The 27,944-nt window shown below is 42.6% G+C and overlaps 2 protein-coding genes across 4 annotated transcripts; both read right to left on the bottom strand.

The window, feature by feature from the left end:
- Window positions 1–8,254: 8,254 nt before the first annotated feature.
- Window positions 8,255–12,842, bottom strand: rpl3 (ribosomal protein L3). Its single transcript, XM_083780646.1, has 10 exons — window positions 12,798–12,842; window positions 12,033–12,225; window positions 11,605–11,773; window positions 11,124–11,259; window positions 10,729–10,915; window positions 10,220–10,380; window positions 10,028–10,129; window positions 9,545–9,640; window positions 9,000–9,119; window positions 8,255–8,372 (listed from the first exon to the last, which is right to left on the bottom strand). Exons 1-10 carry the CDS (start codon window positions 12,798–12,800, stop codon window positions 8,328–8,330), a joined length of 1,212 nt encoding a protein of 403 aa, XP_083636772.1. The 5' UTR covers window positions 12,801–12,842; the 3' UTR covers window positions 8,255–8,327.
- A 1,379-nt stretch (window positions 12,843–14,221) lies between these two features.
- Window positions 14,222–27,749, bottom strand: slc25a39 (solute carrier family 25 member 39). Of its 3 annotated transcripts, none has more exons than XM_083780653.1 (12): window positions 27,571–27,749; window positions 24,083–24,191; window positions 23,693–23,752; window positions 23,323–23,361; window positions 22,073–22,188; window positions 21,540–21,607; window positions 20,492–20,616; window positions 18,037–18,210; window positions 17,545–17,654; window positions 16,063–16,144; window positions 15,874–15,954; window positions 14,222–15,676 (listed from the first exon to the last, which is right to left on the bottom strand). In XM_083780653.1, exons 2-12 carry the CDS (start codon window positions 24,180–24,182, stop codon window positions 15,558–15,560), a joined length of 1,074 nt encoding a protein of 357 aa, XP_083636779.1. In that variant the 5' UTR covers window positions 24,183–24,191; window positions 27,571–27,749; the 3' UTR covers window positions 14,222–15,557. The 3 variants fall into 3 exon arrangements, with proteins under 3 accessions (XP_083636779.1, XP_083636780.1, XP_083636781.1); XM_083780654.1 differs by lacking the exon at window positions 27,571–27,749 and adding an exon at window positions 24,727–25,067; XM_083780655.1 differs by lacking the exon at window positions 23,323–23,361.
- Between the last annotated feature and the right edge of the window lie 195 nt (window positions 27,750–27,944).

Here is a 27,944-nt window from a genome sequence, read left to right on the forward strand (position 1 = left end):
TATATATATGACAAAGGAAATGGAATACAGGTTTGCAATAGTACCAGCCACCATGCAGGAGCATTTAGCTGGGGCTTTTCCTGTAAAGAGTAGATCCAACACCTTTCTACACGACCGCTCTAAAAGCATTGCATTTCACAACCTAGAATACTGAAGTGTGTGGGAGACACATGTGTTTGAGTGTGTGTGCATGTGCATGCATTTGGGTGCGTGTGCATGACCATATTCTTGTGTGCATGAATGTTCCATGTTCTGTTGAGACACACAAAGTGAACCTATTTGCGAGTCAAAGGCGACTCATTCTCTGTTGCAGTGGTCTGTGCATTATGTATATATACATAATGCACAGACCACCGCAACAGAGTGTGTGTACTACTGTGCTGTACATGTGGAGCTGAGTGGGAGTTGAAGTAGAGAGGCCCTAGCTCTATCCATTATTGTGGGGCATAAAAAGTGATTCAAAGCAAAGGGGAGCTTTGTAGCTTTGTGGCTCATGCATGTTCATGTTTGGGGAAGCAGTCTAGCAAATGAAACGTGCAAGGTGAAAAAGCTTCCTGATAGCCAAAGTGCTGATATCACAGTTCACCGTTATCGGAGTTCAGTGACACAAGCTGTTCTCCATAAATGACAACAAAGCACCCTAAATGATGTATTTTTTATGTATCGCCATCTTTATTCAGAATTTATAAGCAGTGGCCATTTTACAAGCCTAGATTTGTGGAGCGATTTCTAGTGATGCTGGTATTCCCATAAAGGAATATATGTCCCCGGTGTAGCCACCTGAATGTCAAATTCATGTGTATTAGCATGGAACATGCCTGGTTTGTCTCTCTTGGTTCCATCTTCCCTGCTGTATTCCTACAGTCTTATCTTGCCTGGTTGACAAGGAAAGATAAAAGTTGCCTTATTTGTCCTTAATTTGCCTCTCTTAAACAGTCTGTCGTTCTCCATCCCCAAGTGGCTCACAATTTAACAAACAAAACGGTCCCTTCCCCCACCGCACTTTTGTTTTTCCTCACCCTGTTCTCATGTTCTCTCCTGTTGGCACATGGTAGAGTCAGTATCTGTGCAATCACAAAGTCTGTCTTTTTTCAGTATTGAAATGGAAGAAAAATATAAAGAAATTCATAAATTAGAAATTAAGAAGTAGTGAATATAGCCAACCTACAAGCTCACAACGTGATCTTTGTAGATCTGCTATTTGGGTCCCGGGCGAATATCTAATTTCTGTTTTGCTTCACGGACTGAAGAGTTTAGGAACCACTTATCTCTGATCCATAGCTCTAATGCGTTGCATTTAGAGCTATCAGCTATGTTACTCTCAACTTCCGCCGCTCGCATGAATGCAGACCAGCCTCTCCTCTTTAGCATAAATAAAAAATGTTTTTGCTACTCACCAAAACAAAGGCGGGTTGTGTCATTAGAAAGCCTACTTTCCTTAGTGGACGCACTCTGAGAAAGGGATTTCTTTTCACCAGAGGAAAAATATTCTCTGAGGCAATTCTCTGGGCAATATCGGTAGAAATCAGAGCCAGGAGGGAAGCACGCACATCTTCTTGTATTCTACAGGTGCTGGACCAAGTATACGTACATTGGAAGGAAGGAGGGAGGTCCGCACACTGTTATGAGCTCCAATTCTTTATTTATTTAAAGAAAAAATAAAGAATTGGAGCTCATAACAGTGTGCGGACCTCCCTCCTTCCTTCCAATATCGGTAGAAGGCACAGTGGTGTAACTAAAAGTATTTTTTCCCGGTGGAAACAAAATCCCTTTTTGGCCAAAAAGTACAGTTTATACGTGTGGTGGGGGGCTCACCGGCTCAGAGTGCGTCCACTAAGGAAAGTGGGCTTTCTAATGACACAACCTGCCTTTGTTTTGGTGAGTAGCAAAAACGTTATTTTTATTTACGCTAAAGAGGAGAGGCTGGTCTGCATTCATGCGAGCGGCGGAAGTTGAGAGTAACATAGCTCTAAATGAAATGCATTAGAGCTATGGATCAGAGCTATAAATCTATAAATCTGCACAGATCTCATTAAATGACCCCTATGAAATCCTCAGGACTGAAATCAGTCCCCAGGACTGAAAACGTTAAGCCCTGCATATCCCTAAACTTATTTGCCATTATTTACGATTTTGAAAAACATTTTAAAATAGTTCAAATAGCCAATCTACAAGCTCACAACGTGTCGATGTAGATGAGATAATAAAATATGGCAAAGAAGTTTAGGGATAAAGGGTAAGGCGCAGGCCTGGGCTGTGGCAGCTTGCCTGCGGCTGGTAATCCAGTCTGGCAGTGTGCTGCGGGTTCCCGACGGCCTTTATATTGCATGTCACACCCCCCCAATCTCTCTCCCCATTTCCTGTCAGCCTACTGTCTATCCCACACAAAAAAACATGAAAAAAGGGTAAGGTACAAAAGATAGGGCCAATAGTCTGCATGACATAACAATTGCATTAAAAAAAAAAATTGCCAGTGTCCACTATCAGTGATATTCCAAGAACTATATGCATTGCAACAGTATGATGCAGTCTAGTTTACTTTGAAATAGGCAAATCTACCATTTGGATGTATAAAAACAGTGATTATGATCTAATGATGTGGTGCAACCGTGCAAGTCACATTTAGCTGTGTTGCAGTTATCTGCCTGACAGATGGATCGAGCAGACAGGCATGACAGTGGTTTTCAACCTTTTTCACATCAAAGACCATTTATTTATTTGGTATTTGAGCCACGGACCACCATTTGATGACATTTAGCCTCTTAGAACCAAAACTAAAGAATATTTTGTTGTCGTTGGATAACATTTTGTCCACAATTCTTTCCAAATTGATGTTGGTAGCATAGGAGAGACAACAGATAACAATTCTTCTACATTCTGTAATTGTGTAGACTTCTTGTAAATTAAGTACCGATAATGCAGATGTTTTAATAGCTTAACTCTTGATAGTGTCAAATGAAAACAAATGGACCCATAAGGGTCCATTTGGTTTCATTTTACGCTCTCAATAGTTAAAGATCTATAAGGGTCCATTTGGTTACCAACTCTCCATCATTTAGCTGGGGACCACCTGGAACCCCCTCAAGGGCCACTGGTGGTCCCCGGACCACTGGTTGAAAACCACTGGGCTATTAGATGGAGAGCCCTGGTCCTTGCAGGCCTCCTCCACACTCCCCTGCCTTCAAACCCTGAGGAGAGTGCTAGTGGAAGCCAGCTATAGAGCCCATATAGTTGTAGTGAGGCACGCGCCCTTGAAAAGTCCAAGACTTTTCTTGGCCGTCTAACAGAGTTGGATGCTCCTTGGTGACGTCACGGAGGGTTAGGGGGGGGGGGGGGGGGGGGGGTTGAGCTCAGTGCTATGCTAACGCTTGCTTGGCTGAAAGCTGCAGCACAGCGCCGTTTGCAGCCGGAGCAGAGCAGGGCCCCAGTTTGCATCAAGGCTGGATTTCCATTCGTTCTGTCGCTGCAGGGTACCCAGTGTCATTTGTGAAATGGAACAAAGAGGAGAGATATGGGGACAGGGGAAATCTCTTCTCACGTTCTAATTGTGTGTGCGTGCACGCGTGCGCGCGTCCAGACCACCCCTATTTTCTCTTGTCCCTTCTTCTTTCTCCTCAATACCTGGAATTAAATGTGCAGAAAGATGGGATGGATTAACCACACCATGTCCCTGTTCTCCAGCATCTCTCTCTTTCTCTCTCATTCCTGGTGTGTTGATCAAAGTGCCCGGCATGTCTCTCTGCAGTGCTGTGATCAAGGGGAGTGGAGGAGGAGAGGAGGTGGTGGTGGTATGTATAATGTGTATGTTTGTGTGTGCGTGTGCATGTGCATGTGATTGTGTGTGTGTGGCACTGTGTGCGTGCATGCATGGAGGGGTGGGATGGGGCGGGGGGCTTTGAGGAGAGGAGGCCCGAGGAACATACTGTCCCCTCCTGGCTGGGAATACTAAGAGCAACACTCACTGCTTAGCACGGCTTTGTGTCTGCAAGGTTACATAACCCCACATCAAACCCACAATGACCTTTCTTTGACTTTTACCAGCCAGCAGCATCCCAGGACAGAGCACTGCCCCCATGGGACTCGGGCGCATCCCCTTAAGTCTCTGCCGTTAAAGTCAACTTAATACGATAAAAAAGAGGCTAATTCATACTTGTAGTATGCCGAAAATGACTGATTTGAAAAGCGACAGTGCGACAATGATGAAGTATCTGCTCACAGGGCTAAATTCCACTACATGTCTCTCTCTACCCAATCTGGGGAAAAAGAGTTACTAATATCTAACTGACTAATAAGTCGAAAACAAAGATGCTTTAATGCTTTTAAATAGTATACACTTATAGTATAGATGTATGCATGCACACACACATGCGCACACACACACACACACACACACACACAAGCATGCACGTGTGCATGTCCCTGCACGCGACGCGAGCGCACTCAGTGCAGTGTGTGGTGTGCTCAGCTGACCAGAGTTGCTGACAGCACTGACCCCAGGTTATTTTTGGGTCATGCAGAGTTACAGAGCTACAAGCACTGAGAGAATATCATGACCAGGGAAAATGAGTCAACAAATCACATCACCATCAGAGGAGATACAATACATACGGATTATAAAAAGGGAGCGGAAGGGGGGGGGGACATGAATTCAAGAAAACTGCAAACTCTGTGGTAATTATTTCATGAAATAATTATAAGCTTTTAAATCTAACCCTGAATAGAAAGCACAGCAGTAAAAGGGGAGGGGGGGGGTGTGTGTGTGTGGGGGGGGGGGGGGGGGGATAAAATAAGTAAAGTAGGCTACAGTGTAGCCGCTACACAACACAAATTGCTCTGAGATGCGTGAAGAACAAGGCCCACTCTGCTCTGCCCTCTGGTGGTGCGATGGGATAGTGAATGCAGGCTCCCTCTGTCAGCCCAAGGAACGCTGTGTCCATGAACGGGCTTGGAATACTGATGCCACAGTGCAGGGGTGCAGGAGGCTGCAGTCTGGCATGCTCAGGCAAACACTAAAGGGCTCATTTACACTTGCTTGTAATGTACGACCGACCGTGTCGCTCCATAAAAGGTATTTTGCTGAGCGGCATCGTCATATAGGCCTACCAGAATGTATGGGCCTACTTTAGGTTTCAAGGCCTCAAGATACACTGTCCTTTTTACACATTATTGCCTGCAGAAATTGTTGCCGATTCAAGCCAAAATAGCAAAACCGTGTGCTCTTGACTCTAATCTGATTCTAGTCAGAGGAACTGGACTTCTTTGTTGTGTGATCTAATTGTGTGCATGTGTGTGTGTGTGTGTGTGTGTGTGTGTGTGTGTCACCATCAGACAAACAAGTTAGGTATATAAGCCATGACAGCAAACTATTCAGCCAGATCAAATAAAACTACACAAAGGGTAGTACATTTTATCAGTTTCTAAATAAGTAAATTCCTCTCTTGCTGGAACCAACCCTGGATAACCCTTTGTCACCATCGGCCCAGTAGCTAGTAGCTACAACTGAAGCCTCCATCAATGTGTGTGTTCCTCCCCGACAGTCTGTCCCCCTATCAGTCACCAGTGAGTGCCACACACCATCACAGTCAGTTCCCTCACTTAGCTGGGAAGCCCAGCACTGACTCTCTGCCAGACTGCCAGACCTGGACACTCCTCACACTCCACGCACAGACACTGCTGTGTGGTCACATTCATGCAGGCTAACACATGGGGATGCACACACATTGCTGCTCACATACAAAAGCAAACACACGTTCATTCAGTATAGTATACTATAGGCACATTTGCCTCCTCCCTCTCTTTCTCTCTCTAACGCTCACACACACAGAAATCAAATGCTTGGCCCACCGCTCTGCTTTCCCAGCATGCACCCTGCTTACCTGGCTCCAATCCCACTAGCAACAGCTGCTACCTCAGGACTGATGGACACTGGTCTGCAGGATACACCATTTGAAACAATGAACACACACACACACACACACACACACACACACACACACACAATCTTGTCCACATGCACACAAGAATGCTCATAGTCTATAGACATGCAATACTAGAAGTGAGAGATCACCTGAATGTATGCAGAATATAACTAATATAGTGGAATGGTGCAGAATGACACATTTTTAAAAAAGTGTGGCGTCCTTAACAGCAAATACAGACCCTAAATGGCATTGTGGGAGCAATTACTCTTGTAATTTTGGATTCCACATACTGTAGAAAACAAATGCTGCTGCAGGGCTAGGATTAGTCGTGCTTGGAGAAAGTGGAGATTATAAAATAATGGAGCCACCTCCATGGGTACAAATAAAAAACTGCTCTTCTCCACTCTTCTCAGATAACTGCAAGCAACACCATATATATAGGCCAGGGATTCCCAAACTTTTACATGTCAAGGACCCCCAAATTGATACTCAGTAGCCTGCAGACCCCCATTAGAAGATATATGCCAAGGAACCCCCATAAGAGAAGATTTCTATGGCTCTGACAGTGATTTTCACCGATTTTCATTTCAAGGACCCTGAATTAGTCTACGTACCCCCATTAATGGCATTTCTATCTCTGGGACCCCCAATTTATATCGTAAAATCAATGTTAATTTAACTCTGAGTGTACAAATGGAACCCATTTGTATGAACACACACACACACACACACACACACACAATTACAGTTCCATAAGATCCATTTGGTTCCTAACTATCCAATTAGCTGGGGACCCCCTGGAACTCCCTCAAGGACCCCTGGGGGGTCCCCAGACCCCACTTTGGGAACCACGGATATAGGCCACTATACTATGGATTAACTTTAATGCATGATTTATGCTACAATGTTGTCACACAACCAGACCAGGGCTGCAAATGTTTTCAGTAATAAACCCAGAAAAGTCCATGCTTGAAGCAACCCCAACCCAATGTATTAATTCCTGATAATTGATAAGACATGTTTAAACAATCAAAGTGAGTTAAGTCTAAACACATTTCATCCCTTTATTCACAGAAACCAAGCAACATGTTTGCACCAAAACATGGCCTTCTTCAGGCAGTTGTTTAGAGGGCACGCTGGTCTGCTCTTTAGGTAGCCTGGCGTTTCATCAGTGAACCCTCGCTATGAGTCTTTAAGGGCCACTTCACCCAAATCTTATTTTAATGTTTGAGAGAGAAGAAACATTTTCCTGGACACTGGTCTCACTTCCTTCCTGGACTACATGTTGTCTCAGTAAGACTCAGTTTCCATGACATCACAGAAAACCCCAGAAAAGTTTGTCTCCCCAAAATGATTCAAAATAAGATCTGGTTGCAAAAGGGGTTAAGTGGCCATTAAAAAACGTACTCAATTGCATAATCATTCTACATTGAAACCCAATAGATATCTCCCACAGTATTGTGCAGCAGTGCACCGTCTTACTAGACAGCACACTGCACCACTTATTCAGGGGATGGGATAAAGCATCATTCTATAGTCCCATTGAGGCCCTTTTCTTTCCTCACTTCTGGAACTGCTTTGGTTGGGGAATGGGGATAGACAGAAAATCTCAAAAATGCTGCTTGGAGAACTGTCCGAGATTCTGAGGCATTTGGGTTAATGGTAAGTGAGAGACCTTGAAAGTGTTCATGAAAATCCACTTTTCTGCAAAGATTGCAGAATATTATGCAGTTGTCTTGCAAAGGCATTTTGAGAGACATCGAATGGCTCTTGTGACCCCTCTCAGGGTTTCTCTCATTACCTGCTGAAGTGGATACTAATATTTTGGCAATGATGAGTCAGGGGGTTACTTATTACTGTACAGTGAGTGATTAAGTATTCTCACGTCAGCCAAATCCTCAAGGACACATGGCCAGCTTAAAGGAATGCATGTGGCCACTTTAAACACATGAATTTTGGATTTAGAAACATCATGTTAAATGCATTTAAGACTATAGCCATTCTGAGAATGGAAAAAACCTTTATGCCCAATATTGCTCTCAATGTCAAGCTACCCAAACACTTTTAAATGCCTTCTACAACAGCACCAATGAAGTACCCCTGCTGAATTAATTATTGACCAAGCTGTCATTTGCAGCACTCCCAATATTGCTGACTACAAGGTTACTTAATACTGAGTCTTACTGACCAAACTACCATTTCCATCTACAATCACATGGTTTGAGTCAGCCACAAGATGTCATCCTGAGTCATATTCCTGACCACCCATCTACCGGTAAATTGATTTGTACACAACTCGTCAAATTGATTTGAAAAAAATAAGCAAAACAGTCTTTGTAAGTTTCTTTTTTTAATCAAGAGGTGTACTGCATGATTACATCAAACCAGCACAAAAGGACAGGGGCTTCAAGCAGTCTCTTCCTTGACCAAGCGGTCCTTCTTGAGTGGTCCCTGTAGAGAGAAAAGTCAGTCAGTCCATGCACAGACATAATATTTGCAATTGACCGAGTCGGTCAAGAGGTGTGTTCCCAGAGAGTGAACAGGGAGCTAGCACAAAAGGGCACTGCTCCCCTGCCTCACTGAAGTTTAATCTAGCAACTGGAATGGAACCAAAGTTCATAATGGGGTGTGAACCAGGTTTCGAACAGTGCAGGGGTTGAATGTATCTGAAATATGATACTAGATAAATAAAATAGAACAGTACTGGCTATGCAATGATATTAAGAAACAATTTTACATGGATGGACTGCAGACACTTATGCAATTACATTTTGTGAAGAACCGTGCAGTACTAGTTGGCCGTCTATTTTATTTTTAAATATTTATTGGAAAAGACGAGAACAATATTCACATATCATGCAGTTAAGCAGTCAGTTGTTGAAGCCAGTGACGAAAAGTAGTGTGCAGACCTTTTAGCGTGACCTTAGCTCACCGATGGAACCTCTGAGCTGGAGGCAATAAGTACGAGGCACTCTCCACAACAGAAAAGCCCCCAAAAATATGAAGTTGAGCTAGTACTATGCAGTGGAAACGAGTCAGGTCTTGAAAGCTGCTGTAGTGCAATGAGACATGTCTTACCATAAACGCCTTCTTCTCCTCTGCAGTTTGGAAGCGACCATGTCCAAATTTGGAAGTGGTATCAATGAACTTTAGGTCGATCTTCTCCAGGGCACGACGGCTCGTCTGCACTAGCAGAGACTGAAAGGGGGAGGTGGGGGATAAAACATTTCTTTATAATGCATTTACCCAGCAGAAGTAGTTCAAGCCAAAGGGTAGTTAACTTAGATCCTCTGGGTTTCTGCACCAAGAGTTTGTTCCCAGAGAGTGAACAGGGAGCTAGCACAAAAGGGCACTGCTCCCCTGCCTCACTGGAGTTTAATCTAGCAACTGGAATGGAACCCAAGTTCATAATGGGGTGTGAACCAGGTTACGTACAGTGCAGGGGTTGAATGCATCTGAAATATGATACTAGATTTCTATAAATAAAATAGAACAGTACTGGCTATGCCATGATTTTATGAAACAATTTTACATGGATGGACTGCTGGCACATTTCAGTGCATGGCTAGACAGATGTCAAAGTTAAAATTGTCCACTCAAAATGTGCTTGCATCTGATCTCACCTTGCGCAGAGTAAGCACCCTCTTTTTGGTCCCGATCACACAGCCCTTCAGCATGATGAAGTCGTTGGTCACCTCTCCATAATGGACAAAGCCTCCCTGAGAAAAATAAAAAATAAATATCACACCCGTGTGGTGCAACTCCCCTCTCTCTCCCCCCGGTGTACATGGACGTTGTAGGAGTGGTTGAACCACTCAAAAATATAATATTACATACATTATACAGAGTTGTTCCCAGAGAGTGAACAGGGAGCTAGCACAAAAGGGCACTGCTCCCCTGCCTCACTGAAGTTCAATCTAGCAACTGGAATGGAACCCAAGTTCATAATGGGGTGTGAACCAGGTTACGTACAGTGCAGGGGTTGAATGTATCTGAAATATGATACTAGATGTCTATAAATAATAGAACAGTACTAACTATGCCAACATTTTATGAAACAATTTTACATGAATGCTATATACTTGCCGACACTAATGCACACTCACCATGGGGTTGATGCTCTTATTGGACAGATCATACTCTGTAGAGGCATTGTTCTTCACAACCTTTCCATCCTTGGTGTGGTAGCCCTGGCCGATCTTGTAGATCTACAAAGAAGAGGTGGTTAACGCCTTACGACTCTCATACGGCAAGTGCAATTTAGAATCTCAAACACTATGACGAATGGAGTTACCCACCTTCTTGTTGATTTCTGTGCGGTGGTGGTAGCCCTTCTGACCAGCACGGGCCACAGAGAAGGCCACACGAGCAGGATGCCATGCACCGATACAGGCAACCTTGCGCAGACCACGATGAGTCTTGCGAGGAAGCTTTTTTGTGTGCCAACGGCTGGTAACACCTACAAAGCAGAGGTAAAAGCAAACGTCAAGTCTTCACAAACATAGAACTTCGAGTCATACATGCATCCTCAAATGCCAAGATAGACTGCACTCAGTACTCGACATTCAGCAAGGGCTATAAACCCATTCAGTCCGCCCGTCGAGAAGCCTCATCACAGACAGACTACCATGTTATAGAAGGCATAACTTCAGCTACCTCTCAGGTATTCACTCCCATTTACTGCATCATGTTTAAGTAAATGGCCATCGACAATGCAATAAGAGCTCATGATTCCCATATTTAAGAATGGTGCAGGCCTAGGGAGGCACGAGTGCAAAGATTATGCTTGAGGATAATCATGTCATACCCTTGTATCCGTGACCCTTTGTGACTCCAATGACATCAATCATCTCGTCCTGTGTGAAGACTGTGTTGATTGGCACGGCCTGTTCCAGCTTCTCACGAGCCCAGTCAACCTTGTCAGCGATGGAGCCGCCGTTGAGCTGCACCTCCATGAGGTGAGACTTCTTCTGCCTATGGGGCAGTAGGCGCATCTGCATTGATCAAAACACAGTCAATAAATACATGTTGCATAAAAATGTCACCGCTCTCTGTAAATACAAATACTTGTGGTGTCAGAAGGAAGGCAGTAGAAAGTGTCCTCATGCGGTTCGGGCGCCATGCCTGACGCAGTTTCCATGGTCTCATCACATACACACAAGGGGGACATTACGCCTTAAGGTAAATCTTCAAAACACAAACCTGAGTGTGGGCTAGGACACGGATGACCTGGCAGTACTTCTTCATGGATGCAAAGTCCTTCTCCAGCTGCTTCTTGCCGTCATCATCCTGCCACTTTTTGCAGTACTTGGTGAAGGCCTTCTTCTTGGACTTGTACCTATGAGCATGCAGCGCGACCGCAGTATACAAGAGAGAAGCACAGGTCGGCACAGGTCCTTCATACGCCACAGTGGGCCAGAGGAAGAACACTATGCACAGCTGTTCACCCTTTCCTCCTTGGGAGGAGGAGAAGGGCAGCCACAGCTTTTAAACCGGGAGGTTTTGGCTCATGGCGCGGTTTCTAAGAAGCACTTTCCACCGGCCAGAGGAGCCCGGAGCTCATCAGGTCACGAGGCACCTGAGCGGAGCTGCAGCGAGGAGCCACCGAAATGTTAATATACTTAACATTTGCTTCAGGTATTACTTTAATGTATTTGAGGGGGAAATGTTAAATTTTACTCACCAGTTCTTATAGAAGCGACGCTTGCACTCGTCACTGATGTGCTCAGCGAAGATGGTCTTGAAGGAGCGCAGGCCACGGGGAGTCTGAACATAGCCCACAACACCAACCATCATCATGGGAGGAGTCTCCACTATGGTCACAGCCTCAACCACCTCCTTCTTGTTCACCTCTGTAAAACACAATAGTGTTGAGTCATATACACGTATCAGTTTGTTCTGAAATGCACCCTCAATTCAACCATTAAGATAGACTGAACTCAGTACTTAGTCGACATTCAGCAAGGGCTATAAACCCATTCAGTCCGCCCGTCGAGAAGCCTCATCACAGACAGACTACCATGTTATAGACATTTTTACTTCAGCTACCTCATCACATTTACTGCATCACGTTTAAAGTAAAAGCTGTGGACACAACAGTCCTGCACTCACTTGACCCAGGTCTGTCGACCTCACGGACAATGTGGGTCATGCCAGCCTTGTAGCCAAGGAAGGCGGTCAGGTGGACGGGCTTGCTGGCGTCATCCTTGGGGAAGCTCTTGACCTTGCCCCGGTGACGCTTGCACCTCTTCCGGGGCAAGAAGCCCAAGGATCCGTGTCGTGGAGCTGAGAACTTACGGTGGGACTGTGGAGAGTGGACAAGACCAGTGGTTAGCAACAAGGCTCGTGGGTCGGGCGGGGAGCACACGTGGCGGTGCCTTTAACAATCCAATGGCCCACACATCCATTATGACATTAGTCAACAGCTACCATTCAGTCAACAGTTAAACAGTTCTTGTTGTCACTACTGCACTGTCAAATATCCGCAGCAGCCTCGTGTAGAGACTAGAGACGCCATTCAGCCTGACGTTAGCATTAGCAGGCCTACTGGGCTACTGGGTCGTGACTTTCATTACGCCAAATGTTGATTTTCAAACAATACATCTCTTGTGACTAGCTGTAGATAACTCTAATTAAACCGACAACTAGCAGCCATTTTAAACCTCTGAATAGCCGGTATGGCTAGACCAGAGTAGGGCTAGACAAGATTAATAGGAAAATATATGCAACTTCAAATGTTCGTGGCATCAATATCTACACAGGCGTGTTAAACTCCTAAGCATGAATACTTAAAAATCATAAGAAGCATGAATACACAGAGGATGGTTTAGATAACAAGTAGATGGCTATCCTTATCCTTATCTACGACAAGCTCACCATTTTGTCTCCAATCCGAATGAAAGAGAGCGGAAGAGGGGAGGAGAGTGCATATATACCGACGCAAACATCGCGGGATCCGGCGTGAGTGGCGTCACTGTGACGGTCCTAGTTCAAGAACCGCCCATTGAGTACGTCACTTTATATCCGTTAGATGTCGCTGTCTGTCTGATTGTTCCAATTAAAGGCTATATTCACTTCAGAGCCAGAGGCTATATTATGTTTTACATCTCATTTCAAAGAAAGAATAATGTTACTGTAGTTAGAAAACAAGCTCGAAGAGCGCACTCCAATAGTGCAGAGGTGCTGACCACGGTGCAAAAGTATACAAATGAAAGAATAGGTCGCACAATGCAGCAGTAAGTAATGTATCAATAATTAAATAAATTATTAAAAACCCATGTTAGGTTTCTACCTAACAAAAGAGGTCTTCTTCAGGGATCGACAACATCCAGAAGAGTGAACCTCACTTATATAGGGGAGAACACAGGTTCCATTTGGAGAGGTGTGTCCTCAAATCAGAGTACCCTAAGGAGGTGCAACCAATTATTCAATGTATTTTACATTTTAAATATTGTTGTGGACAGTTTCTTTTTAAATGTATTATGGATATTACAATAGGCTACATTCTCAAAGCTTGATAACTGATTGCCCCTCCGTAGTTAGGGCACCCTGATTTGAGGACAAAAGGAGTCTATTATCATCACATCACGTAACACATTTGAAAGGTTATTTCAGAAATACCTGGTGTGACATTCACATTCTGTACAGTACAAAAATAAGAAAAACATCCATTCCATTCAGAAAACTAGGATAACAAAATACATACATAAATGGATGCACCTGGGTGGGACGTATCCTCAGTGATGTATCCCAAGGTCATCGGGGTTTCGGGTCTCCCAACATCATACCCCTCACTCAGGTGACCCAGCCGGGGTGATCAAGTCCCGACTTACGTCCCAGTAGCTACCCTCGATAAGTCCCATTAGGGAAAAACCAGGGCCACACAATCCGTTCCTCCTGAACTACTCTGCCGGGACTGGGAGGTACCATTCTGGCGCATGGAAGGACTAGGCTCTGTGGGTTGACTCCTGTCCGGGCCCCTCCTACGTCTCACCAGGTCCACTCCTGCTCTCACCAGGTCAGGCCCTGTGCGTTGCACCAGACTCCCAGCACCAGGCACTTTATTCAGGAATGGTGGATTCTCGAGCCGCAACGGTTCCGCAGGCTCCACCTTGCCCTTGGTGGTGCCGCAGGCTCCGCTTGAGGCTTGAATGGCCCTCCTAAAGGCCTCACCGTGGGTCTGTTGGGCTTCTTCCTCACGGAAGACACAGGCTGGGGCGCCAACCCATACTGCTCCCAGGTGAAAACCAATACCACATACATTCATAGAAAACACAGGGCACGTGTATTTGAACTTTGAATTTAATGATTCAGTGTTGTAGCTAGGTAAGGTGTTCTGATGACTTATGTTTCATAATATCTACACATATTATTGAACCAATAATAAAGCACCCAAGACATCCATTAAAGTTTTCAACCCCCTATTATTGATCTCCAACAGCCCCTGAGACCAGACATTACACCCAAACAGGATTTATTTTTTCTCAGAACACAATACTCATATCTGTAATAAGTCTTGTATGGGAGGAATTATTGGTTCAACAATTCCTGCACTTTGATGATTTGTCAAGTTTACACAAAGTGGTTAAATGAACATTTGTTTTCTTACAAACAGTGGAATCACATCACCTATGGCTTTCTTCCAATGAGAAAACATGACATACAAGATTCCAAACAAACTATTTTATGGTATAACAGGATTGTCTTGCTGTACAAGCAAAGTAATATGCTCATCTGCGACACGTTGTGAGCTAGCAGACCTGATATTTTAAGTGTGCGACAGGGTATAAATCAGGCTATACACTTCACCTCATGACATTTAGTTCTCATTCATCACATTGCCTATAACTGGAATTTCCCTTTCTTGTCTTGGCATTTCACTGTCATTACACTGACCTAAACAAAAACATTAAATGATAAACAATACACCCATTTACTCTATTGAAATGTCTCATACATGGTAATATTGTAGGGTAATTCAATGCCCAATTAAATTGAAATGCATATTGTACCACCATGCAGTGTCTGAGGCATTACTGAGGCTGGGGAATGAAGACCTGCTTGCTTGTCTGATTTTTTATGCAGTTGCAGTCATTTTTATTAATTTTTTGTCCATGATGCAATTACATATACTATACATACACACCAAGAATGAGCATGTCCCATTAAGAGTGTGTGTGTGTGTGTGTGTGTGTGTGTGTGTGTGTGTGCGTGTGTGTGTGTGTGTACTGTACGTAGTTGTACATGCGTGTGCGTGGCGTGCGCATGTGTGTGTGACTGTGTGTTCCATGCCGATGTTCTTTGGAGTGATTCCTTTTGTAAGGCATCAAAAGACAATTAATCTGTGCTGTGACTCATGCCTAGAGTGTCATTGGACTTCTTGGCTCATCATGTTGTGCAGAAACTCTCGTCAGGAAATCCTGTCTAAAATCACTGCACAGTTGATGTCAGCATGTGGCACATATGGGGGATGTACGGAGCAACCTCACTGAAACATGAGTTCATAAAAGAAGCAGACACTGGACTGCTGCACTGGAAAACAGCAATTCCAAGTGACTGTCCTGCACACAGGTCCAAAGTTATGTAAATATCCTCTTCCCATTAATGTGGGATCAACCAACATCAAGAAGAGATCCTTCAAAAAGTGTGCTGTGCTCGATCAAGGTTCCTCTTCTGGAAGAAGGCCTTTCCAAACTCATAACTGCTGATCATAACCGCACAGGCTGGGGCCACTTTGATCACCCTGGGCAAGAAACCTACAGCACAAATGAAGAAGATGTCAGTACACAATCAAACTTGAAGTGTTCATTTCACTCTTAAAGTGTAAAATGGTCCTTTATGGATCAGATTATATGTGTAGTTCAGTTGAATATCGTAACATAGCTAATAGCTAAAGTAATATGGTATGGTGAATTAAATCATTGAGTTAAAATAACAAGAGATAACTGTATACCAGCAAAAAGGCCCCTGTAGCCCAACTCGGAGCGTATTTCCTTCATTATTTGCCAAGTGGACGAGGTCTTCTTCAAGGTAACTACAAGGAAACAATGGACAATTTGAATTCAGGCTAGTGCATTCCATGGAGTGTACTTTAGCATCCCTTTTGAATACAATACTGGTTAAGTGTAACACATTAACTGACCTCCCAGCGTCTCCATCTCCCCCAGTTGGATCTGTCTCCTCGTCTTGACAACATCAAAAGGCAGAGTCAAGATTCCAGCAATCTAGTAAACATGACTGAAAGTTAGGTCATATCTAGGACAATGTAAACGCTCTCTGCCATACATTATAACACATTGTGTGTATTATCTCACGTCTTGATTGTTACTGGGTCAATGATTTCACCCAATATGGTAAATGGTGCATTTATAGTGTTTTTATCTTAAGCGCTTTACATAGATGGTAAATGGTGCGTTTATATAGCGCTTGTGCATTACATCCACCCATGTAACCACACATTCATACACCGATGGCGGAAGAAACCATGTAAGGCACCAACCTGTACATCGGGTGCAAATAGGGGTTCAGAGTCTTGCTCAAGGACACTTCCACACTAACTCTGGGGGAGCACGGGATCAAACTGGGAACCTCATGGTTCCCATCTGGCTGCTCTACCGGCCACTCTACCCCTGAGCCACTCCCGACACCTATTATTCTCTAAGCCGATTGGTGGCCTGACCCTACCCATGTACCGTATTTCATTTGTGATCAAAACATTGATCCTTGAATTCAACAGTGGGAGTGTGCAGACTTTATCGTTATCTTTATGCATATCTAGCATCATGATGCCCAGGTGTGGCAACATAACTGGTACTGCCAGCGGTTAGAAAAATGAATGTCAACAAGCAAGTTGAAGCAACAAAATAGATAGTCAAAGATATCAACACAAACAGGTTCATGTTATTGTACAAGGAAATAACATTTTGTATGATAAACGTTGCCTTACAGTCAATGCACCCTAGGCAAGACCTAAGCTGAAAAGACTATCAGCGGAAGTTGCGGGATTTTAGCGGAAGTGAAATCGTTGATGCTTTACAAATCAGTTTACATTCTCCGCGAATGAAACAAGTGTTGTGATTGGTCGGGAAAATATCGTATCCGGGGGAAATACATTTGACGGCTGTTCCGGAGGATACAACCGCCGATAGCTTCTCTGCCTTAGGTTGTGACCAGGCTTTTATTTCTGCTAAATTTTCAAATGCCGTTCATTTTTCCAGTATTATGTAACCGCGTGCAACAAACTGCTCCAACTGACTGCCGGAAGGTTGAGACATTCCTCCATCCCGCAGGTTTTCATGTGTTAGTAATACTATTTCTTATATGTAGGGCAATATTTCCCCCAAAAAAATATATAGCTGAGATTTCAGTGACAAATTTAATACACATGTGATGCTTTCCTTTGATGCAAGACATCTTTACCACACTGCACCCTACTTCTCTGTCCTGTTCAACCAAGATCATTTTAACTTCCAGGCTACAGTTAACAATTCAGCTATAGTAGATATGGTATCAGAATGACATTGATCAATTTTAACCGTGTTAAATCGGTCAAACATCATATTGTGGGCTAAAGTTGAATTATTAAACGCACCTAAAAAGGACTGTGGTTTGTTTTGGTACTCACTGATCCAGAGACAGCTCCTGCAGTAAAGGTGATGGAGAAGGTGGCCTGAGATGTATGGTACTGCTCACACAGCCGGGCCTTCACCAGTTCATAGTTAAACCAGTACAGCGCTTCACAAACATACAGAAAGAGGAACTTATTTCCATGACTTATCCAATGCGATAGTTCAGGTAGGCACGAACATTACTAGCTCACTCTCCCTGGACTGAAGTATATAAATACTGGTGTCTTCCTGCCGTTTTGTACTTTGCATTTTCCCATCTTGTTTATTGTGAGGCCTGGTTGTCCCTGTCCACTGTCCATGTGTGTTATTTATTAAGATTATTCCATCACAGTTTATGTTCCTGCGCCAAGGTCAGCACAAATTCCTAGAAAGCTACTGGCCTTGGTAAATAATTTGACTGGCATATTGGTATATCGAGTTCTACTCAGTTTAGACTGTGTGATAATAATGCAGTGGTGTTGTGATTTTTGGTGGGTCTCTGATCTCACCCGAGAAAGGCACATCTCTCAAAACGGTGGGCCCCCAGCCCCTCCAAAGGGACAGCCAGCCGTCCTGGGCCAGTGCTGAGCGCATACATGTGTGCAGCTCATTGTAGGACAGTTGGCGAGACTGCATCTTAGTCCGCATCAGCTCCAGTGGGCTGATCACACTCACAGCTCCCACTGCAATACACACAGGACAAAGACAGCAACAACACATCATCAAGACACCCGTCAATACATCATAAACGCATGCTTTTCAATGTGGTTTGTGCATGTGTGTGTGTGTGATGTTATGCAACCTAGTACCATGCCCGCTAGTCCACTTTGTTTTAATCTATTAAATACCTGTACATGTCAAATGTATACACAAGTGAAAATGTGAAAATAAATACCCAAATGAACTAGAACTGCACTCTGTCGAGTGCATACTTGCTTGTAGGCCATACACTAGTAGGCCATAAATGGCCAACTAGTGCGCAAGCAGAGCGTTATAGCGTTAGACCGTTATAAACTGTCACTTTTGATGCGTTTGCACCGTCCCTGCAAATTGTGCCCGATACGGCAGTGGTGCCAGATTACATACATGTATACACAGGAGCATTACCTTTAATCCTCCCAACACTAAAACATATCGTCATTACGCCACCATCGAAAACCAATTACACTCTGGCATTGGGTCCTTTAATCCACATATTTCTTACGTCATCATTGAGAGCTAGTTATACATATAATATGTATATGTAATTTGTAAGTTGATTAGCGGTATACTGTGGTTACTTTGCGCCAAAAACCGTCCCAGCCAACCCGCCACTTTTGATGCGTATGCAAATAAAACAGCAAATTGTGCCTGATTTGCTGGGACCAGATTACATACATGACCATATTTCTTACGTCATACATATACTATATATATGTAATTTTAAAGTTGATTAGCGGTATACTGTGGTTACTTTGCGCCAAAAACCGTCCCAGCCAACCCGCCACTTTTGATGCGTATGCAAATAAAACAGCAAATTTGTGCCTGATTTGCTGGGACCAGATTACACACATGACCATATTTCTTACGTCATCATTGAGAGCTAGTCATACATATACTATATATATAATTTGTAAGTTGATTAGCGGTATACTGTGGTTACTTTGCGCCAAAAACCGTCCCAGCCAACCCGCCACTTTTGATGCGTATGCAAATAAAACAGCAAATGTGTGCCTGATTTGCTGGGACCAGATTACATACATGACCATATTTCTTACGTCATCATTGAGAGCTAGTCATACATATACACACCATGTACTCTGGTCCCAGCAAATCAGGCACAATTTGCTATTTTATTTTACAGATTATATATATATAGTATATGTATGACTAGCTCTCAATGATGACGTAAGAAATATGGTCATGTATGTAATCTGGTCCCAGCAAATCAGGCACAAATTTGCTGTTTTATTTGCATACGCATCAAAAGTGGCGGGTTGGCTGGGACGGTGCATACGGACCGGGCGAAAATATTACTTGCGCGCTCTGCTTGCGCAAGTAATGACGGCATCAAATGCTCGTATACCAACATGAAATACCTGTTTGATGACATCATGACGATGCTTTCACAAAGTTGTTCGACCATTTCATGCATGAGTCTGGTGTGGTTTCATTTGTTTGGTAGCATTGGTAGTAATGTTAAGGTTAGGTGGGTTAAGGTTTTGGTGAGGCTTAACGTCAGTAAGTTTAATGCTTGTTTAGTAAACATGGTCCACAGGGAGGCTGAGAAGTAATGTGTACATTTCACGTTTTTTTACACACCCTGAGAAAACTTTCTTGTGACTACCCTTCATGATTTACGCACTATAAGTAAGAGCACAAACACAAACAAAACTCTTACTTATGGTGCGTAAATCCTAGAAAGTTACGTAAGAGCGCAAACACACAGAAATGCGCTCTTACTTATGGTGCGTAAATCCTAGAAAGGTACCGTAAGAGCGCAAACACACAGAAATGCGCTCTTACTTATGGTGCATAAATCATAGAAAGGTAAGTAAGAGAGCAAACACACATAACAGCGCTCTTACTTATGGTGCGTAAATCATAGAAAGGTCGCACACACCTGCTGAAATGTTACAACCTTTCTACCTTTTTGGATGTTGATTTATGCACTATAAGTAAAAGCACAAACACACAGAAATTACTTATGGTGCGTAAATCCTAGAAAGGTAAAGTGCATAAATCCTAGAAAGGTAAGTAAGAGCGCAAACACACAGAAATGCGCTCTTACTTATGGTGCATAAATCATAGAAAGGTCGCACACACCTGCTGACATTTGTTTCTTGGTGTGACACATTAAAGCCAGTTCTGTAACAATGGGTGCATTACATGCCAGGCAGAAAATGGATTTGGCCTCGCCTTATTGTAGATACGCCTTTGATTACATGATTGGTCGTGATACTGGGTTGATTTTATAATACTTACATCTTGCAAGAGCTCCAGCAACTAGGGGGATATGGTTGCCTTGAAGACCCATGTTGTATCTCAAGAAGTCCCGGAGTTGATCATAACAAGTGAAGTAGATGACCGTGGCGGGTACTGCCATCACTCTACACAAAGAATGATTAAATATCAACTATCAGTCACTGAAGCCAAACACAGCTGGTAACATATTGAAAGTTAGTTCACTTCATAGTCTGTTCTACCAGCCTCTTTGGCAAACAAACAACCAGTGAGAGGTCTTATTCATTTCCTAAATGTTCCATTCATTTTCTTATGTGGCTGCAACCGCTGCATAAATTCCTTTAACACATACATGTTCATATTTGGCATTGTACACATAGTATAGAGCGTCGCAGTCCCTCCCCCTTTCAGAACAACGAGTGGTCCAGGAAATGAATCGCAATGCATTTGTCCCATAGGCATTTCGTGCTTTATTTATTTAAAGACCTTTTAAGCGTCGTACGAAGCCAACTCTTGTCGTGACAAATCATGACAACACACACAATATTTCGGGCCAAACAAAGAATTAGAAAGTAGGAAAAAACGGCAGGTTACAACTTTTTTTTTCTTTTTTTTCTTCTTTGTAATTCTTTGTTTGGCCCGAAATATTGTGTGTGTTGTCATGATTTGTCACGACAAGAGTTGGCTTCGTACGACGCTTAAAAGGTCTTTAAATAAATAAAGCACGAAATGCCTATGGGACAAATGCACTGCGATTCATTTCCTGGGCCACTCGTTGTTCTGAAAGGGGGAGGGACTGCGACGCTCTATACAGACAGAAGAACAGTAGGATGATGTGAGAAACCCTCACAGTGGTGTGAACCTGTGATCTCTCATGAGTATAGTATACACTATACACTTATCTTAATTATATACTTTGTCCCCTCCATCTACACCAAATCTCTTCACCAAGCATAGCCGGTCTAAAAGCTCACAACACGCAGCGATTTGATGCATAGTAAACATGCAGTTCTTGGGCTTGTTTTCACCCCAGAACAGTGACGCAAGTTCGCTTTTGTGTAACACTCACAGTGTTGGTGGTAACCCGCTCCATAAAGACCTGACACCCTCATGGCGTGTAATCTTCACAAAAGCATCCTTTGGGTGAGAAAGACAAAAACATATGAATTTATTTAAAATATACATAAATAACAATGGAGATAAACATAGTACCATAGCATGGAATAAACACTCCTCTTGCAGCCAGAACTGCAGACTAATCCCCAATTTTCTGCCTCTACACCTCACCCCTAGCACTCTCTTGTATCACTTCTTGACACCTTTTTCTACACTATGCTAGTTACTATGCAGATATGTTTGTTACATGTTGTCATGCTATTCTTGACCACTTAGTGTTAAGAATCTCATTAAGCATGTTTGGAAAGATGTTTACTTGGTTGCTGGGTTGATTATTTACCTGGTATCCTACTTTCTGTGAGCCACTATAGTGTTCTCTCAGCACTCTACCCTGTTGTTTGTTAGAGTTTGCAGACTCCAATCTCGCACTTGTAAGAAGAGTGTCCGCTACATGCCTAAATAGTAATTGTAATAAGGATTACTTACTAGAGTCCCACTGAAGTGATTAGAAGTTTTATACCAGCTGGCGCAGCTGGTTCCATTTCCATTCTGGCAGACATAGATGTGATCCATCAATCCATTACAATACAAGAAACATTTCCCTGAGAGAAAGACATAACCAAATAATCAGCAGAATATATTAAAGGAGCACTCGATTGTATTTCAACTTGATCTCTCTGGCGTACATGCAGACGATGTCACCGTGTGAGACAACACACAACTGGGTATCACACGAAAGCATATACAGTATAGATCTTCTCACATAGGAAACGCATTAATAATACAGGGAAATGTCAATGACTATTTGGCCACTATGATGGTAACATCAAGGCTGCCCCAGGCTGTTTGTTTTTAGTTTTTCGGTATTGGAAAAACCTCAACAGGAGTCAGGAACTGCAGAACAAGGGACTTTGTACAACCATTTACAAAGGAAAACAACCCAAAAAATGTGTTATATTCAAAATAAATTAAAGATGTGATTATAAGGTACTGTAACTCACGTCAGAAGAAACCAGCCTCTTAATTAACATAGATATCACGTATGACCCATATCACAGTGAAGTAAGACATATATATTTAACACATTAACTACCAGGTATTAATCCATTCATTCTTCCGCCACCGGCAGTGTTTTCCAGTGTTTCTATCTTATTTTGAAGGCCCGCGGGACCAGAGACATGGTCCCAGATATAAACAAATGCTGTGTGTGGAGGGGCAGTCGATCACTCTTTCACCTGGAAAATAGATGTTCTAACCGCGACCATCGGTTCTTTAGTTATGGGCCGTTAGCCGTGAGCTTGTTTTTACCAATCTGTTAACATTGAGGCAGATGGAAACAGAGTTTTCACTTCCGGTTCATTTCTGGTTGTATGATATCTGTCGCTTATGTATCTATCGTAAACCCCTGAAATTGAACATAGTCTTTGACAGTGAAGCGTTGGATTTGAAAGGACATAAATTGGCAGTCAATGTGTAAACAGTTCTTAGAACAACTTATGGACGTCTAGTGGGCCCACTACACTTTGGAAACTACTAATAAATAAGTTTCTTGTTATAGTTAGTGGTTATTTAGTTTTACAGAAACACTGTTTATTAGTTGGGCTGCGCAATGCAGTGGCATTTGTTGAGCTACTGTTGAACTGAATAACCTGGCATTTTGAGCTACAATTATTGCCAGAATGTTGTTGAACTGGTGCCAGATTTGAGTAAGCAGATATGTCAGGTCTGATACTCACACTTAGAGGGGCGGATGACACCACTCCAGGGAGCGGAGGCTAAAGCAAAAGAACCAGAGATAAAGTACAAAGACGGTGCAAAAGAAACAAAGCAGAGAGGGTTTAGTAAACGCATCTACTAACAGCTCTCAGGGTCAGAGGCCTTAAGACCTAACCATGCAACTCCTTGCAACATGCAACTCTTATTCCCAATGGCCGTTGCAAGGCGTTGCATTGGTGTGTATTGGTGTGCTTGGGCCTTACGAAACCCGTTATGCAATCTAACTAGAGAAATAACTTAACACAACACAAGGAGACAAGCAGCAAAAAGAGACAAACGGGGACACTGACTAAATAAATGGCAAGTAGTCAGTGTGCTGTATCGTTGTACCTTGATAGAATGGCGTTTGCTGTGCCTGCAGTCTTGTCTTCACAACATCCAGCGGTGTGACTGTAGGAAAAGGGATGCGAGATAGATACAATTTAGTGATCAACTGTAATCACAATCAGCATTTAGGACGGTGGGTGAATTATAGTGCCTGGGTCAATAAGAAAACTAATGAGTAAACGAAAATAAACTCTTTGGCAGAAGTTTCTACTTTTCCAGATCAAGGACATTCAATCAGGATTGATTGATTGAAACTTGAATGGGTACATTTCAAACAAAAGCACATGTCAATACAAAAACTGCTACGAGGATGAAACCGATAAGCACTAAGAATTGTTTACATCGGATACAATACATCGGAACAATTAAAGACGTACAAATATACACACTCACCAAAAAGTGATGTAAGGAGAGCTCCAGTGCCAGACGCCAGCATCTGCTGAACCGGAGAGATTCCAGCCGGTTCAGGGGTATGAACTGTCCGTTCGTTCATTCTGGCCACCTGACAGAGCAATACAAATATATGAAAAAAACTGACAGAACACACGCAAGCAGGAGTGGTCTTAAGGAGTGCAGACAACTCGTGAGACTGAGCACGCCTACCTGATCAGGTTCTCGGATCCCCAGCATACACCTGCAGGCTGTTTCTAGATCCCCCTGAGTGTCTTAATTCATTCATATCTATACTCAATTATGCTCAATAAATATATATTCTAAATTCCTTCTAAGAGTTGTCTGGCTGAACTAACTGTGTTGGTTATTCTCATACCGTGTTACATGGATGCCATTGACAATAACTGCATGCTAGTAGAGGAGGCTGAACAAACAAGTCAAATAGGACACACACATCTATACCTTTAGGCTGGGTGCTGGATCAAAATCAAGTCATATAAGAAACGAAAAAATCCGCCGCACACCAATTCAGGCTCCCAAGTTTCTTTACTTATAATCAGGTTATTGCCAATAACTGCATGCATTATGTAAGACAACAAAGATAAGAGCTCTAGCGTCACAATGAGCAGTAACTGAATACTGACCTTGTGGTTGATGTTATGTCAGTGTCTTACATGTATCAGTTATGTATAGTGTGTGTAATGTATGCCCCTTGAGATGTTCCAAAATTGTCCATCCATCTCAATATGAATTAGGGGAGAAAACTATACAAAGTTACGAACCAAAAACAAGACAAGAAGTCTGATGTTCGATTTCTAAGTCATCTGCATAAATACATTTAAAATAAAGCTACAGTATATAGACGAGTAGTCGGGCACTCAAAAAGAAAATAAAAGAAAGAAGAAAGAACTGCGAGCCTTTGAGAAGGGATTTTTTTTCTTCTTCGAAAAAAAGAAATACTTAAGTTAGTAAGTACAGTTCTTGAGTAAAAGTGCTTTGGTACTACTTTACATTTTACACCAATTGAGGAGGGCTAGTAGGAGGAGGTGGTATAACGAAGGGTTCGACGACACACTGATAACTTATCTGTTGTGTGCACAACCTCTACAACGGTGGTTTTCAACCAGTGGTCCGGGGACCACCAGTGGTCCTTGAGAGGGTTCCAGGTGGTCCCCAGCTAAATGATGGGAAAGTTAGTAACCAAATGGACCCTTATAGGTCTTTAACTCTTGAGAGCGTAAAATGAAACCAAATGTTCCCTTCTAGGTCCATTTGGTTTCAAGGGACCATTTGGTTTCATTTTACACTCTCAAGAGTTAAATTATTGTTAAACATCTGCATTACTTAATTTACAAGAAGTCAATGAAAAATAATTGTTATTTTGATCAACGTTTGCCTGTTATCTCTCCTAATGTTACCAACATCAAAACAGCATGGGATTTAGCCCCGCTCGGGACCCAATGGTACATAAAGTTTCTGACATTTTTAAGACTTTACTAAAGTCTTACAAATGTCAGAAACTTTACGTACCATTGGGTCCCGAGCGGGGCTACATGGGATTGTGGACAGAATCTTTATCCAGCAATAACAAAATATTCTTTAGTTGTGTGTCTGAGAAGCTAAATGTCATCAAGTGGTGGTCCATGGCTCAAATGCTGAATAAATACTAAACGGACGGAGCGGACTGACCCATAAACCCCACAGAGAATATTGTGATTATTGTTTGTGTGTAAACAGTAACACATTGTAAACACCCTCCATTAGAAGTCATAAAAGCAAGGAGGAAGATTACACATTTTATCCTGATCTGCCAAGAGCATGCCTTTTAATTAAATCACATTAAATGTAATTTGATGACCTTTCATTGTGAAGTGTTAAGTGAAGTGTGGCATGGACAGTTTGAACCTTATCTGTAGCTTATATATCTGTAGCATTTATATACCCTAGTAGTGAATTACTACTTAAACTACAAATACATGATTCCTGAGTCAATTAACAGAAAATAATCTACCTGTAATCATTCTGTGTAGTTAAATTATGATTAATTCCACAATTTATGATTCGCAATTAGGTTGATAATTGAGTTCAATCATATGTGCATGACCACACAGACATGATACAATTAAACTGCCTGACAAATTAAGATTAATTACAAATGGCCGCATAACAGCTACCTTTCTCATAACTCAAAGTCTATCCATAGCTCTAATGCGTTGCATTTAGAAACGCATTAGAGCTATGGATCAGAGCTAACTGTAGCTTAGCCATGGTTCACATGACGCTCGTACTTTACGACTTCATCATGACAGTCATGTTTTAGGGCTAACTAGCTCTGCATCATAGCTCTAATGCCGAAACGGCAACGACATTAGCGCTATGGACCAGAGCTAGATCTAGCCCCTCTCGGAACCCTCCATAAAGCTTTTCTGAAATTTGGATGTGGGTCGTCAAAAATGTCAGAAACTTCAGTAGCCATGATTCATGACTCTCGTATTCATACGAGAGTCATGACGTAATTTCACCCTGGTTTTTGCGAACGCTACATTTACAAATAATTAAAATATATAAACATTCGCATTTCAAATATAAAGTACTCACAAAGTGTCCCACGGGTGTTAGTTAGTAGCAGCGCCAGCGATTAGAATTTCTGCATCCCGCGTTGTTTAATAAAAAGCATTTCTATCCGAGGTGTTATTTTGCCATTGGCTTTCAACTACGCGCCCCTATCGTTCGGGAGGAGGGTGGCACTCGGTGTGTTCGATATAGGTACGCTGACCGCCCTGCCAATACAGACTAATAGGCGAGTGCGCTCCCGGTGTGCAACTGTGGATTTCCCAAACGAACCCCGTTTGAAAAAAGTAGCCGGGGAGCTCGGACAAAAATGCTTTTTATTAAACAACGCGGGACGCAGCAATTCTAATCGCTTGCGCTGCTACTAACTAACACCCGTGGGACACTTTGTGAGTACTTTATATTTGAAATCTGAATGTTTATATATACGGAAATCTTGTAAATGCAGCGAGCGCAAAAAACAGGGCAAAGTTACTGCATGACTGTCATGATAATCATCATGGCAGTCATGTTCCAGGGCTAAAACTTCAGTAGCATTGGGTTCTGCTTGTAGGGCTAAGCTAGATCATACTAGCTCTGACCTCTGTCTACAGTACATTTATACACATTAAGAAAATAAATAAATAATAATAATACATGTCTAAACATTTGTTTTTGCTAAGTGGTGGTAATGTTAAAACATTTTCCAAATATTTAATTTAACATTTTGGAAACAATACCCAATTTATAACACCCACCTATCCTGTTAGTTTAATACCAATATTTGTATATAACGTATGAATCCCTACTACCAACTGATATGGCTCTGCAGCTGACTCAAATCAATATGGTAGGCTACATGGCTAACAGATTAGCACGGTAGAAAAGGAGTTAACGACATGGACAGCATGGTGGCTTGAATTAGGTTAACTACTCACCGCTTCTTTTCCTAAGATTGTCGTTGTAAATCCGACGTGTTTTCCTTCATTTTTGTTTACAATATAATAACGTTACCAGCCACGTTCAACTGCTAACGTAACGTTATTACGTTACATCATAAAAGCATGCTAGTAGTAGCAGCTGCTCTCTGTACACTGTGTACACTAGCGTCCACCATTATTCCATTACAATGACAGACAGAATCTACAGCGCCCCCTGGTGGATTAACCTTGACGTTCATAATAGTTTAGTAAACAAAAGATTTCCTTTCCTAAAAGGTATATGCGAGACATTGCGAGTTCACACCGGTTCACACACAGCACGGTACAATTTAACGGATCATCGCAGCATGAAGATGCTTTTAATCTGTGAA

The sequence above is a fragment of the Protomyctophum parallelum genome (genome assembly GCF_964188405.1).
Source record: "Protomyctophum parallelum genome assembly, chromosome: 13".
Lineage (NCBI taxonomy): Eukaryota > Metazoa > Chordata > Actinopteri > Myctophiformes > Myctophidae > Protomyctophum > Protomyctophum parallelum.